Below are 16,013 nucleotides of genomic sequence, written 5' to 3'. Positions count from 1 at the left end.
AAATCTTTTTAGATAAAAATAAACCTAATACTTTGTTACTTTTTTTTTTTTTTTTTTTTTTGTAATAAATTGCTTTAATACCGGTAATCTTGATATTTTAGTAAGGCACATTTTGAAGGTTGCACGGACCATGGATAGAAGAAACAAGAATATTTCTCTCTTCAAAATTGAAGATTTAAGTAAGAAGCGTCCAAGAATTTGAGTCGGTTTGATGGAACTAGTTAATATTAATTCATGATTTGCAGTACTGCAGCGTGCTTGTAAACCTTTTTTTTTTTATACTATTTTTTTTTTATTTTGTTATTAATTGTTTTTCCAGAAGTAAACTTATACTTGACCACCTCCTTGTAGATTATTTTGCTATTAATTATTTGTATTTTTGTTATTGAATTACTAGATAATTGAAAACAAGTGATCCAATGATGGAAACTTTAAATGGATACCTTGTCAATTTTAAACCCGAGCTAATAAATTCATACAAATAAGTAATTTTACAATGAACTGAAATCAAGCTCCAACCATTTTTTTTTTTATTAAAATTATAGAATCAAGCTTCAACATTTTTAAGCCCTAAAACATCCATTAGATGATAATTAACACCTCGTACAAAATTAATCATGCATATAAATTTATTATGCAAGTAATTAATCTTATTCTTTTGATTCTCAAAAAGACAATTATGTAATAATATTAGCAGAGGAGCTTAACCCACTAGAGACTAACAAGCACTTCCAATGCTAAACTTCCTTCCATACATTATACATATACATAGAAACAACTAAATCTCCCTTAATTAAATCTCCTCAACAGACATCTGACCTGATTCTTGGAGATATGTGGGCTTTAAGTGGATTCTTCATAACAACGGTAAATTCTTGCTTCTCAGACAAATCAACATCATCTCCATCAACAGCCATCCACTTAAAATTCCAAACCAAATTAGCTACAAAATACTCCAAATGAAGCATCGCTAAACCATAACCAGGACAAATTCTTCTCCCTGCGCCAAAAGGCATCATCTTTATCTCTTTGCTTCCTGTTATATCAAACGCTTGGTCTCCATTATTCAAGAACCTTTCAGGCTTAAACGCCATAGGATCTTCCCACACCTTAGGATCCCGACCCATTTCTGCAACCATGAAATTCACTGTACCATTTTTAGGAACTACAAACCCATCTATAACTGTATCTTGAGTCACTGCATGTGGCAACACAAAATGTCCTGGAGGGTGACGCCTTAATCCTTCCAAAATCACTGCTTTTAGATATGACATTTTTTGTAAATAATCTTCTTTAACTACTTCTTCATCTCCAACAACCCCATTAATTTCCAGGAATAGCTTTTCTTGAATATGTGGGTATTTAACTAAATTAGCCATAATCCATTGGAGAGCTGTGGATGTAGTATCTGTACCTGCATCAAGAAACTCACTGCATAAACTAGCAATTTCACTTTCTATAAGCTTTCTATTCTCCTCTGGGAGATGCAAATCGAAAAGTGTATCAACATATGATAATATAAACTCTTCTTTTTCCACCTTCTTGTTATAATCCTCTTTATCTATACTACGAGTTTCAACCTTTGAATTTTTTCTTGCTCTAATTAAGGGAATCAGCACACTTTCTTGATCTTGTTTGACCTTCAATAACTCATTCCACCGCTTATAGAACAGAACCCTTGTTAGACTGGGCCAAAAATTCAGTATATTGAAACGATCAAAGCTTAGAAGCACACGACGTTGAACTCGTTCAACCTGTTTGATTTTGTCTTCTTCAAGCTTCTCACCAAAACACATAAGAACTAATAAACAGAACATAGAGTACTGAAAATGTTGCTTAACAAGAAAGGGTTCACCAGTTTTTGAACAAGGCTTAAGACGGCTAATTAGAATATCAAGAACCCATTTTCGAGCTTGTGAGTACGATTTTATCCGGGAGGGGTGGAGGATTTCGGAAGTGAGGTTACGGCGGAGAAGCCGCCAAGTTGGTCCGTAAAAGGAAGAGCTGACGTTATGCTGATTACAAGTTACGATTTTACTAACAGGAAGGGCTGGTGGACGGTCAGCAAAGACAACACCGTTTTGGATTAGAGTTTGGTGGGCGAGAGAATGAGTGGAGATGAAGATGGCAGGGCGAGAGCCGACGGAGAGTGTAATGATAGGGCCGTATTTGGGGCGTAAGTGGCGGAGAATGGATTCGAGTTCAGAAAAGGATTTGAGAAGCCAGAGAAGATTGCCGATGATAGGAATGGTAGTAGGTCCAGGAGGGAGTTTTTGAGCGGGTTTAAGAAGAGAGAAAAGGGAGTTGAAGAGAAAACAGAGAGAAAGAGAGACAACGATGATGAACCAGACTTCCATTTTCTCTCCTCTTGCCTTTTTTTCTGTGTGGTGGTGAAAGTTTATCAGTAGTATTTCTGGATAACCAAAGATTAAGATTTTTAAATCTCAAATATGAGCTAAAAACAAAATCTCTTTAGATGAAGAAAAAAGCAAAAAAAGAAAACTTCTTTGACCATTTGGATTTACAAGACATTTGTCCAGTAGAGATATTTCAGAGTAAGAAAATTAAGGGTGCGGATAAGAACAAATTAATGTTCTTCATATCCAAAAAGGTCAACTCTATATTTGAATGGCGGGAAAATATTAGAAGAAATAAAATGAATGAGAAAAATATTGAAAGAGAGTAATTTTGTCGTGTTTGGAAATAGAGAAAAAAAATATTGAAGGAAAAAAAATAGATAGAAAATTTCTCTTATACTCACAATATTCCCATCTTTCTAAATTAGAGAGGAAATACACTGCAAAAGCGCTATTTATTTACAATTATAAGTAATACTCGTTATAGATCACAAATGATACAAAGAATCCCGATCCTTAATCTTTTATCAATTCTAGTCAATTCTTTTAATTTTATCATCAATATTATAAATTTATTTTTTTTATCACATCTAATTTCCGTCAGCATTCCGTCAAATTGGTGCTCACGTTAAATTTGATTTGTAGGTCTACAAAATGTCTATTTAGTATTAAATCACTCGTTCATGTAAATAAAAAATTATTAATTTTATTTACTTAAAAATTTAAAATGAAAAATGACAAATTATTATTTTAAAAACCTTACAAATGTAAATTTGCCTTCTAATAAAAAATTTAATAACCTAACAATTTTGAAAAAAAAAAAAATTAAAATTCTAATTTTTTTTTTTTTTTACCATGAGAGTTTCAACGTTACATTTTTATTTTGATTCAATTTAATTTTTGCAATTTTGACCCAAAACCTTAAATCAACTTTTCGGTTTTTATGTTATATAAAATTTGTGTTTTTTAAATTTAAAAATTTAATTATAAATAATTAGTTTTATATATTTTAATTAAATTTGAGATTGTAAAATTAATAATCTATAAATAATTACTCCATATTCGATTTGAACTAAAACTAAAAATAATTAAAATATTTCATGTTTATTATTGGTTAAATTCATATAATAAATATATAAATTATAATTTTTTAATTTTTAAAATTAAATAATAATAATAATTTAAATTTTCATTTTTAAGGTATAGAAAATTGAATAATTTTTTAAATTAAATATTTTTAAAATATTTTTTGATATTAAATAAAAAATCAAATAATTTGTTATTTCATATGAAATGATGTTTTAACACTGACTTGACATCTCACAGGACTCACATATTATTTTTAATTGCCATATCAGTATCAATTTGACAGAATATAAATGGAAGTTAGATTTCACATGAAAAAAATATATTTAAAGTATTGATTAATAAAATTAAAAATTTTGGTTAAAATTGATAAAGATATTAAAGTTTAGACCTTTTGGTTTTCATTAGACCATCTAAAAATATACAAAAATAAAGTTAAAGATATAAAATTCAAAGCTCTGAAAATAAGAGAAAGTATTGATATTTTCTTTCCATCCAAAAAAGAAAAAAAATAATAAATGAAATAAATTCTTATTACTATTTCACATTTTTATTTTCTTTCCAAACAAAATGTAGTAATGTAAAATTTAATTGTGTGAAGGAAGCAAATAGAGAAAAATATCTTGTAAGGTGACAGGCAACAAAGAGTCAAGAGGCTGAGGGCCAAAAGATAATTTTTTATTTTTTTCTTTTTTGTGATGTTTATTTTGTACGCACGGCAACTTGTGCTCCACTAAATGTCTGAATTACGATTTAAGATATTCCATCTTATTCTTAAAATAAATTGTTTTAATCAATCAAAATAAATAATTCATATATATATATATATATATATATTTTTTTTTAAAAAAATTATAAAGGTTCCGTCCTCCCTGCCTTGATATCACAATTACCTAATTATCAATCCTTTCATTATCATGGGGAACTCTTTCGAACAGTCTGAAATCTAAACTCCATTATTGATAAAACCAACTAAAAGAGTACCATTAGTTAATTAATTAACCAACCAGTAACTAACTTGTCCCACCACAACTTGTTACAGCAAAACCACTAATCTGTTTCAGAAGAAAAAAAAAAAAAAAAAAAAAAATCTAAAACGACAATATATAGACGATTGTAGAAAATGCCAATTTCATCTACAAACTTCTGGGCCACCGTAGGATTGTAAACAAACCGAGCTGAACTTTGGTAAACTCGAGCTCGGCTCGTTAAGGATATATTCAAGTTCAAGTCATTTTGAGTTCGAAAATCTGAGCTTAAGCTGAGCCAAGCTCAAGTGCGGCTCTAGCTCGAAATTTATTAAACAAAAACATCATTTTTAACGTAGATTTTAATTAATTTTGACTTATTGAGCTAACTCGTGAGTTGAGCTCGGCTCAGTAAGACTAGTTCGAGAGTTCGGCTTGATAGAACTCGCTCGCGAACTAATGACTCGAGTTCGAGCTTGGCTCTATTAAATGAGCTCAATAGCTCGACTCGATAAGCTTATCAAATGAGTTCAAGCGAGCTTTTACCAAATCGAGTCTTGATTAGCTCACAAGCGGCTTGTCTCATTTATATCCTTACTTAGACGAATTACAACAAAGTCCTTAAAATTTAGCCCCGCTAAACTATTTAATCCTTTCTAAATCAAAAATATATATTTATATATGTATATTAATTCACAAATCTATATTGAATTTGGGGCTTCATTCATAACTGACCTCACAGGAATTTGGCTTAGATTCTCTCTTTAAATTTATTAATTCTTGTCTTGTTGCGTATGTGTTGCATAGATGCAAGTATATTTCTATTTGAATGAAAATGAAAAAAACAAAAGCAGCATAATTTGTTTTACAACAGAAACGCATTTGATCACATTAAATTATATTATATTACGTCTTGCTAAATGTACGCTAAATTGATTTGGCATTTGGAGTCAAAATCAGAAACAAATAGATAAATCACAAAATTTCCATCTAATTGCTATAAAATTTGCTAATATTTACATCAATGCAATGTTCAAAGAAAATTTACAACATCAAACTGAATGGAAGGCCTAAGTTCTTCAATTGGACTATGCATGTTAAAGACCCTTCTATCAGATGTGGTAATTAAAATGGCAATGAACTGTAAAGTACCTGTTATCTATGCTAATCGATTGCGCTTTGAGGAGTGTATTTACACTCTAACTTCGACCACATCACCGTCTTTGAGCTCGGTATTTGGTAATACAAGCTGACCATTCACCAAAACCAGCCTGCCGTCAAGTCCTACTCTTCTAGCAGCATCAGCAGCAGTGCTACCAGTCCTTAATCTCATTATTTCGCCACAAGGCCAACAAATGATTACCACTTCACCAAGAACAACAGAATCAGGGCTGCTATTAGATTTTCTATCATACTTTTGTTGTCCAAGATTCGCTTCAGAGAGTAGTTGTTCCTCCCACCTAAGCATTGTCCTTAATAGTCGGACCTAAAATATGAACTTAGAAATTAGTCATTAATACAACAAGCAAGTTCATATAGAACTATCCTATCCTGTGTGTACATGAATGCATGCAACTGCGGCCTGTGCATGTTGTGTCTGCATTGGTTAAGTGCACGGGAGTTTAACTTTCATCAGCTGTTACTAAAAGTGCAGAATATGATTAAGCTGTCTGAACCTGCATCTGGTTCAAAATGGAACTAGTAACAAATAGGTAGAAGCCTTGAGATTCCCAAATTAACAAGGAAAAGTGACCATTTTATGCTGGAATTATCACTACCAATGCTTTATGTTTTGGCATGATCAGGGGAGTGTAGAAGCCTCATACACAAATAGAAGTAGGCAACTGATGATACAAGTCGGAGTCGTGCAAAAAATAACCAATGAGTGTGCACAGTTACATACAAATTGGCCAACATATATCATGAGAAGGAAAAATGAATGTGGTAGACCTTGCTCAGGTTGCGATAACTAGTCAAAATCATTACACTAGAATGCTTCCTGGCAGGCAGGAAGCCAGTGTCAGGAAAACTTAGAAAATTGTTACAAGATTCTACCAGCTACCAATCAAGTGAATGAGTTCAAAACAACCAGATGATTGCACACTGACCTTATTGTTGATGCTAGCTTCAATAGAATTGGAAGCAACAGAATCTATGTTCGACCTGGATGTAACAGAATCAATAGATTTGCCCTCAAAAACAGCAGCTACAACAGCCCAATATTCAGATTCTTCTTGCTTCGTTAGGTCGATAACCTGAATGAAGGTTGGCAACAGGCGCTCAAATTGATCTTGCTGCAACATATACATTAATGAATTTCTTGAGGAAGTCCAGTATAAGTCTCTAAGAGCATTATTTCCTAAACAAATACAAAATGTGGAATTGATGTATAGTAGTATCACAGCAAGTCTTGAACTGTAAAATGCCAAAGAAGCAAAATTTGGCTCTGACCAAGAACAGTGTTATAGAGATAGAAGTGAAATTTTAACAACAATACCATCATGTATAAAGCAAACTTAAGTATTATGTTTATCAGTCTTATGCATGCTCGGTAATTCATAATTAATTATATTTGATATTTTTATGTGAGGTGAGTGGTCAATAATAAAATGAGAAAAGTGATGAGAATGCTAAAGACTGGCAAACGGAAACAAAAGTAATCACCGCACAAGATGAGTATCCTGTCATTCTGCAACCCCTCCAGAGGCTGCACATGACCACCCTTTTTTCCTATGAATTTCAAACCTGATAGTTCTAATAGGTATTACATTTAGATAAGCCCATCATCAGTTCGTAAAAATTAGAAACTGAGAAATGTATTCATGCTTGATACTGATAAATAAAGGATAATATTAGAACTCATCTCATATTATGTTCATAAAAAACAATTTTCCAGATTATTTTATAAACTTTTACAATAGAATACTAGCATAGTTTCAGAAGTTTTTTCTTATATACTGACAGCTGGTAGCCCATTGTCAATAATTTGAAGAACAAAATTGGAAATCTTTACATATTAACTAGCACAACTAGTGGGAGAATTGGAAACAAAACCTCTAATAAAGTCAGGAGAAAATAATTGAGAGGAGTCCACTATCTGTTGAGCTCTCCAGTAAAGCTATAATCAACTATAATTAAGCAATGAGGAATGCGCATCACCAATTGTGGTTTTTTTGAACTATTGCATCCATCAAGTTAAATGATTGTACAATGTTGCACCTAGCATCTATGTCCTATTCTTTCATTCTTTTCCCTTTACCAGAAAAGAAAATTCCATTGACTTGGTTTTTTACTTACATAAATATCCATATGTATTTTCTTCATCCAACATTGGAATTTATGGGAAGGTTTTACTTAGACACTGCCATATCCCCAGCTCATGATAACTTTTCATTATATATCCTTTGTAGCAAAACACAAGCACTGCATCTTTGAAGGGATGGAAATGCATAGTAAACATGATCACAAAGTTTAACTCCATCTTTACATCTTCTCATCATGTTTGCATCAGACATACCTTATGATACATTCCATCTCGACATAGCGTATACTTCTCAAGACAAGTACACCAATCCCCATGTCCCGGCTCAAACCACCATTCATCTGAAACCTGTAGGAAAACAAGGATATTACAACTTTTTTGATCCAATACATTTAATTATTAGTTATTAGGATTATATTAGTTTCGGATTTTGGAGTTCATTACATGAGCGTCATGATATTTTTGTCCCTGTAGACATTGTTGTTTCAATATAGTCCTATTTGGGTATTTGGTTCCTTTGACTTGAGTCTAGGTTTATTTTCAAAGAGTTTTATGTTTATTTTCTTTCCAATTAAGTTGCCTTTTGGTGTACTTAAAAGTAGTTTCCATCATGAATTTCCACCCTTTTAAGATGAAGCAGATGTTCACGAGTCCATATATATCCATGCATTCTGAGTATGCATATTTAGCATGATTTCCTTTTTATCTTCACCGTTTAACTCATGTCATTTATTTCCCACCAAACATTTTCTTTTTTACCATAAATGACAGCAAGTTGGACATCAAAGAATACAAAATCCTCACATCTGCTCAGATATTTAAAGCACACCCTTTGGAGTTTCAAAGAGTTTTAGGTTTGTTTTGTTTCCAATTAAGTTGTCTTTTGGCGTAACTAAAAGTAGTTTCCATGAATTTTATCCTTGTAAGATGTAACAGAGTTCAAGAGTCCATAAATATCCATGCATTCTGAGTATGCATATTTAGTGTGATTGCCTTTTTCTCTTCACTGTCTAACTCATTTCATTTATTTCCCATCAAACGTTTTCTTTTTCACCATAAATCACAGCAAGTTGATGTCAAGAAATACAAAATCTTCACATCTGCTCAGATATTTAAGCACACCCTTGAACTTTGCTTCAACTTACTAGACCAAATAATCCAAATGGAACAGAAAGAAACTTAACCTTTTTATACAATCTTGCATAAGCTTCCCACCGCTTTATTTGGAAAGGAGATCTTCTGTCAGCTACTGCTTCAGAAGCTGCCAATCCAAAGCTCACAGCCACTAACAATTCTCTTCCACCCTTGTCTACTCTGAAATCCAACTTTCATGCACAATCATGTGAATCCAAAGCTTATAGTGATTAGCATACACTATAAACAAGAAGTTATAGCATACCTGATTACAACAGCAGCAAGTAAGTGACTTCCTTCAACTCTAAGGACCGGATGTCCCACTTTCAGGTATCTGTATTTCTGAAATTGATCTCGTTCTAAGGAATTATGATCTTCAATGTCTTTGGAGAGACAGGAAGATGCTTCTGTTTCAGATTCATCCATGCTGTTTACAGGAGGCAACTCGTTTCCAGTTTCTTTATAAAGCCAGTGTGCAGCAAGTCCATGCTCAGCGTATTCATGCATTTTCTTGAAAGGTTGAAGTGACAATGTAGTTGTATGAGCTAATAAAAATCCATGCAACTAACTTTTGGATAAAACAAAAATAGAGAAGTTTGGCACCTGTGTTCTTATCTGGACTTCCAACGGCGCACTATCAGGACCTTGTACTGCTGTGTGCAGAGACTGCAATAGGCAAAAGGAAGCTTCGGTTGAAAATGTCACTCAACATAACACTAGGTATGTGAATTAGCAAAATTCTAAGAATATCAACATGCAAAATCAAATCCACAAAGTTGAAAAAAAGGAGAATGATTTCAGGTCAAAAGAAAATGTATGAAACTAATATTTGGAAACCTGACCATTTAGCACGTCTTAAAACAAAGGTTCAAGGAAGATCTGACAAATAAATTAATTTACTTCTAGCAGCCATGAGGCATCCAAACTATCCATAAGATAAGATACCACAACTACTAGGTTTCAGTATTTTCTCATTACATCTATCTATGTTCAGAAATACAATGAACCACTAGAACTCTACAACAGGCATCCTTCCCCTCTCCCCAAGTTAGCAGTTGAGGCTCTATCGTGAGAGATAGGTGACACTATCTTTTTATTCCTTCTCAAGATCTTATAGGATTCACAAAGATAAGAAACTCTATCATATCATATTACTTTTTGCAAGAACATAGCATGATTAAATGTTAATGGTGCACCACTTATCTGCCTAAGCATTTAAATGTAAATAAGTTGACTACATTGGACTTTCACTTAATAGAGAGACATTTAATTGATACATCACCTGATATCCACTGGGCTTTGGGTTAACAATGTAATCATCAAATTCACCATCAATGGGGGTCCACAGCCTGCACAGGAAGGTAATAGCATGACATGTTATCTGGAAATGACCAGTATGGTTGAGAAAGCACAGAAAACATCGTATAATATTGAAATAGGCACCATGATATTGTCAAGTATCTTCTAATGATGCATGGAACTAAAACAATAACACTCACAAAGCTAATGAAAGAAAATTTGCAAAAACCTATTTGGATCAAATGTCTGAAAATCATTAGCTATAATAGCTGCAGGGAAATGGTTTAAAAGAAAGTGGCAAAATGCAGCTGGTTATAGATCGGATATTATGACAACTAAGAGAATTAATCTAATCTAAATATTACAAGTAATTGAGTATACCTATGCACTATGTTGAGAAGACTGTAACAACACTGAATTGCAGGTCCATGTAAAGTACCATTCTTGTCTCCAACAACTACCCTCAATGCACGGGCATCATATACTTTATTGATATCCACATCTTTCCGTTTCATCTACAAAAATTAAAAAATAATAGCATTATTTTTAAACTGCAGATTAAAAATAACAAGGCCTCTAGGCACATTCCTATCAACAAATGAATTTATAAATAAAGTTTAATGCATGCTTTACAAATTAAATCAAATAAAAAACATTTGTGATACCTTGCTGTAGATACTATACAAGCTTTTAAGTCGACTAGATAAAGTCACTTCCATCCCTGGAACATAACTGCAAGCATGAGAGAGAGAGAGAGAGAGAACATCCATGAGACGGGCAAAATGGCGATAGTCATTCAATAGACAAGATGTGAGAATTGATGAATCATTGATAAATGGTATTATTTATATGTTTTCTTCCCAGAACTACAAGAAGTAAATATCAATGGTGAAAGGTAAAACTTACGAAGTAGATATAAATAGCTCCTTCTCAAGTGCTTCCTCACAAGCAATTAGAGAAGCTAGAGCGATTCCAGCATCTTGAACAACCTTTGATACTCTTTGAGTCTCTGATGTTTTACCAAGAATATTAATAAATATAGCCCCTTTTTTCCGATCTAACAAGACATCAAAAGGCACTACAGCTTCCAGGAGATCCTGTACATATAGAAAAGATCAACAACATGACTTAAAATATGGATGTTTTATTCAGCTCTCAAAAAACTCTAATTGTTTTTGGTGTGCACTCAAAATGAAAATGCAGCTAGAATAAATATCATTCTAGCAGGCCAAAAGACCATGGAATTAAGAGAGAAATTTGGAATCCATGAATTTGCTAGAAAACCTCTGGAACAAATTTATTGTGGTTAAATAAACAGTTCATTGCACCATTATTTTATAGATATATTTTTTCAACAACTTTTCTTAGCCTTGTCTTTCTTTCTTCTTTTGCTCCATGGTTTGTGGTGCATGTTTGTGTGTTCTTATTGGGGGGTTGGGGAGGGGGAATATGAAGAATACCTTCATTGTTGAGACGTCTTCATCAAAAGCTAAAGTATCTCCGCCATCAGGAGTCAAATTTTTCTCATCTAGAGGTATCAAGCCATATTTGTTAGACATTTTTCTTGGATATCCAGCTCTGTTGCTAGTGCTCCACATGGAAGCCAGATCAGCTCGCATCTTCCGAAACAATTGAGGCTGCATATCATTTATGATTAAGTACACTAAATAAAGAACGAAATGGATTAAATTTTCCTAAAAAGATCTGAATTAGCTGCTCCATTCTCTCTGACTACCGTTGTTCACAAATTTGCCATCCAAAAGGCCAACTGCTGCAACAATTTCAGAAGGCTCCAAATTGAACTCAATTCTTGCAAAACAATTGTTCTGGATTTGGACAGGTCGATACTAGCTAAGGACAAGTTATTCAATTCATTTCTGATGAACTTTTGATGAAACCTCGTATTTGTTTAATGCTATGCTACAACACATCCTTAAGAATTCAGGGTTGCAAGATCATGATACGAACCTTGGAAAACTACACCTCAAAAGCTAGCCGTTGAGCTTGGAGAGTCCAACTTTATATAAATCCCACTAAACATCTCATACTATCAATGTGGGATCTATGTCCCACACCTTGCAACTAGGATCATACAAAACATAGATGCTGGATTCCTTTACTTTGTTCATTCGCATTTTTCAAAATTTCATTAATGAGAATGCAAAAGGTCCAGTTCTGGAGTGTTCACACTATGTGAATTAGATTTATAGTCATCACTCTGTAAAACATATTATTTTCCATATTTACTTGGCTTAAAAAAAATTAACAGATTCAATGGAGAGAAAAATGCAAAATAGATGCAACAGCATAGTTTTACTTGGACTGATTAACTAACATGATCAATAAATTATGCCATGTTCTTAGAGAACTACCAATTTCTAACCAAATCAGTCTACAAATGCATTCAGCTTATTATAGATTAACATATTTTGCACAATCAAAATTATAAGTCACACCTGAAGTACTGCAAAGCATAAATCTTCTAATTCAGCCTTCAAAGCCCATAAACCCAATCTTGAAGCAAGTGAGCACCAAATAAGTAAGGTCTCCTGCGCAACAGCTTGAGCCTTCTGTGGTGGCAAAGCATAACTGCAACATTATAAATAACAAGTCATTATTCAAGACTGTAAACCACAATGTAATTCTTTAAACTAAAAGAAAATAAATCGTTATCCAGGATTGTGATCCAAAAAATTAAGTCTCTAAGCAAGAAACTCTGGCCTGCAAATAATTGCTATCTCAAGTAAACATCTGTGTTTGTGAATGAAAGCTTTTCAAACCTTTACAAAACATCGAAGCCATCATGTTGAAAAAACATAAAGAAAGGAAGAAAGATTCAGATAAAAGAAATCCTAAATAAGAAAAAAGTATTTCCAGAACATGGAACTAATTAAACAGAGAGACAACCCTCTCAAACAGGAGTAAAATGTTGGTGTAAATGGAGTTTGAAGTCAATACATGGTCCTCATGTTGTGAAGGCGGTCTGCAAGCTTGATCAGCACCACCCGTGGATCATCAACCATGCCCAAGAGCATAACTCGTAAATTATTTGCCTTGAAAGGTAGCAATAAAATTTACAAGAGTCAATAATCTAAAATGAGAGTTAATAAACTACTGAAGTTAACTATTGCTTCTATGCTAGTCTTTTAGAGCAGAAAAATCTAGCAGTTATGCATTTTGTAACACTTATGCTATAGTTAGTTGAACCATCTAACCCAAACTTTGGATGGTAATTAATTTCTGATCATCATTTATAAAGTAAAGAAATTTGAAAATGAAAGCTTTATACATTGACCAAATGCTTTGGAAAGCGCCACAGACCCGTTGGTAGAGATCAAATCAACCTCATTCAGTTTTCTGTCAAATATCAACTCTTCTTTTATGGGTACTATTATTATTAGCATAAACAGCTAGTTGTAGCAAATGATGAATAGAACAAAATACATATCCTGATTTCTATGGTAACAGTTTTACGCAATCATTAGGAGAAATTTTAAGTTCCGTCCTCTTCCTGACCAAGGGTTTTAGAGAAATTTTAATTTGCATACCTCTTCCTGACCAAGGGTGCTCTGGTTCACATTTATCCTTCGATGTCTCCGTAGCAACTGCAAAATTAAAATATTAAATTAAGAAAGAACAGCAGCAAAAAAGTATGGAATACCATAGGACCAGAGAAAGCATATCTATAAATTACAATCTCATGATGACCACAACAAAAGTGAAAAAAAGCAATAAACATATCTTAAAATGTGAATATGTAAGAGTTAAAGTGACTTCAATGACTTCTATGTTCCTTAAACTTTTCAAAAAAATTCATATCTTAAAATGTGAATGTGTAAGAGTTAAGACTACCACATACACCACTCTTTTTACTTTTCAAGTCAGACATCAACATTGGGTTAAACAACAGGGTATTTCCACTTTCCAAAACTCCACCCATTCCCTTCCCAAAAGATGTCTAACAAAACAAAAGTCACCATAATCCCTGATGAAAGAAATGCAATGTCAAAAGAGAAGAAAAGGGAAAGGAGGGAAAGTGACTGAGAGACACAGGCATAACAAGCTTATTACCTGATTTATATAACTCAATCTGGAAACACCAGCTACCAATTTCACAACATGTTCACCAAACTCCTTTTCTATACTCTGTAAATTTTCATGAGTATCGTCCACCACATCATGAAGAATCCCAGCCACAACTGTATCCACAGCCTACAATAGATTTTATATCATTTGAGGGTATAGTGAAAGCAAAATGCTTGAAAGATGTGTTTGCCAGTGTTACAAACACTAAAAGAAAACTAATATTAACTGAACATGCAAAACTAGATGCCATTATAGAATCTAGAAGGCCTAGGAAAACAAGCAAATGACATTAATTTGCTAGTTAGAAAAACGGCTCACGCTAGTTAGAAAACTGGAGCTAAACTAGTAACAGTGAAAGAATATAAAAAGATCAAATCATAACAATTGATAGTAAAACAGCATTACCCTTTTGCCAGTTGAGGGAACCAGCATTGCCAGGATTCTTCCAGTATGTATACAATGAGTCAAATAAGGCTCTCCTGTTTTCCTGAACTGCCCATGATGAGCCTTCTTAGCAAAAGCAATAGCCTTTTGCACCTGCCTTCACATCACAGATTAAAACTATTCAGTGGAAGCATGTGAATATTACGCAAAAAAATCAAAATACAAGTAGAGATGGTAAACCTCTGCATCACTAAATATACTACAACCAGTCACATCCACTCCGTCTACTATAAAAGAACCTGCGCGCCAAATTAACAAGCATAAATTTACTTAAAAAATAAATAGTTAGACTATTTGTTTTTTGCTTTTGAGGAGAAAATGTAACAGTCTGATTTTCTTTTCGGTAACAGTGATTTCCCTGTCCGTGAATAATACTATTTTTGGAGCATTGGTATTATTTTAGTCGGTTCGGGACTCGGTATTATTTTAAACTCGGTATTATTTTAGTCCGAAAAAATTATTATACCTATTTAATATTTTATTTACTATTTTTTGAGCATATTTAGGCGGTAGCCGTATTGGTCCGTGGGTGTTACAGAAAAAGTAATTACCTGGTTGTTCTTCCACTTTAGGCCACAAAAAATCAACCTTAGTGGAGAGGCAAGCACCGGAAGCAATAGCGACTGCGGTGACAGCAACTTGAGTAATAGCAGACGACACTGCGCCATGGACGGAGGTAGTACCAGAGGAAGCGGCGGTAGCAGCAGCGATGATGTTGCCGGTAGGGAAAACGGAAGCGAGGGAGGAGGAGACGACAAATTTGGGGGCAATTTCGTCGAGAAGGCAACGGAATTTGAAGGAATTGTGATTAGTATGGCGAAAGTAAAAGGGGTGAAATTGGAACTTCTGGAGAAAAGGAGATGTTTTTCTGGCAAACATTTCTGGAAGAGAAAAGGACGAGGAAGAGGAAGGCATTGAAATTTGGGAAATGATTTTTAGTTGTTTGGTTTGCAGTTGGTTGGATTTGGTTTTTTTATGAAGAAAAATAAAAAATAAAAATCTAGCAAATATTATTTTATTATGGAGAGAGATTGTGTGTATGGTTGGGATTTTTAATTTTGATTGGTGGGAGAGTTATTGAGGTTGGAAGGAGTGAGAGAGTGACAGTTAAAAATTTTGTGGTGACAGTTAGAAGCCGTTATGATTTTGCTTTGCTATATGCGTTGTTTTATATGAAAGTAAAAAATATCCCCGGTGGTCTGAAATTATTCAACTTTATGGGTCAATTATAGGCCTACATGTTAAATGCCAATAATGAAGAATTTGTGTAATTTGCATGCAACAAATTTACTAGCTGAAAGCATTTTCAATTTGCAAACCATTTCTGACCAAGAGACATCTAAAGACATGATTAAGTGATTAGCAATATTTTACCAT

The 16,013-nt window shown here is 33.5% G+C and overlaps 2 protein-coding genes across 4 annotated transcripts; both read right to left on the bottom strand.

Moving 5' to 3' along the window:
• Positions 1–628: 628 nt before the first annotated feature.
• Positions 629–2,537, bottom strand: LOC105649018 (cytochrome P450 89A2). The gene has a single exon (XM_012235536.4). It carries the CDS (start codon positions 2,355–2,357, stop codon positions 804–806), a length of 1,554 nt encoding a protein of 517 aa, XP_012090926.1. The 5' UTR covers positions 2,358–2,537; the 3' UTR covers positions 629–803.
• Positions 2,538–5,382: 2,845 nt separating this feature from the next.
• Positions 5,383–15,895, bottom strand: LOC105649017 (uncharacterized). 3 transcript variants are annotated; one of them, XM_012235534.4, is made up of 18 exons: positions 15,188–15,884; positions 14,817–14,875; positions 14,598–14,729; positions 14,178–14,318; positions 13,655–13,711; positions 13,065–13,159; positions 12,563–12,695; positions 11,567–11,743; positions 11,013–11,203; positions 10,772–10,838; positions 10,488–10,621; positions 10,090–10,156; positions 9,411–9,473; positions 9,073–9,317; positions 8,858–8,987; positions 7,929–8,021; positions 6,520–6,705; positions 5,383–5,897 (listed from the first exon to the last, which is right to left on the bottom strand). In XM_012235534.4, exons 1-18 carry the CDS (start codon positions 15,549–15,551, stop codon positions 5,604–5,606), a joined length of 2,628 nt encoding a protein of 875 aa, XP_012090924.1. In that variant the 5' UTR covers positions 15,552–15,884; the 3' UTR covers positions 5,383–5,603. The 3 variants fall into 3 exon arrangements, with proteins under 3 accessions (XP_012090924.1, XP_012090925.1, XP_037494921.1); XM_012235535.3 differs by having other exon boundaries at positions 14,598–14,733; positions 15,188–15,269; XM_037638993.2 differs by lacking the exon at positions 5,383–5,897 and having other exon boundaries at positions 6,636–6,770; positions 15,188–15,895.
• Positions 15,896–16,013: the final 118 nt, after the last annotated feature.

The sequence above is a fragment of the Jatropha curcas genome, chromosome 2, assembly GCF_041381405.1.
Source record: "Jatropha curcas cultivar XTBG-Jc1 chromosome 2, XTBG_Jcur_1.0, whole genome shotgun sequence".
Lineage (NCBI taxonomy): Eukaryota > Viridiplantae > Streptophyta > Magnoliopsida > Malpighiales > Euphorbiaceae > Jatropha > Jatropha curcas.
The sequence above is the reverse complement of the archived record's forward strand: the minus strand, read 5'-3'. Positions and strand labels throughout refer to the sequence as shown.

Coding starts and splice junctions, on each gene's coding strand:
- LOC105649018 (XM_012235536.4), bottom strand. CDS start 2,357: ATGGAAGTCTGGTTCATCATCGTTGTCTCTCTTTCTCTCTGTTTTCTC.
- LOC105649017 (XM_012235534.4), bottom strand. CDS start 15,551: ATGCCTTCCTCTTCCTCGTCCTTTTCTCTTCCAGAAATGTTTGCCAGA. Junction 13,712..14,177: donor GATTGAGTTATATAAATCAG/GTAATAAGCTTG, acceptor TTAATTTTGCAG/TTGCTACGGAGACATCGAAG. Junction 11,204..11,566: donor AAGACGTCTCAACAATGAAG/GTATTCTTCATA, acceptor CTATATGTACAG/GATCTCCTGGAAGCTGTAGT.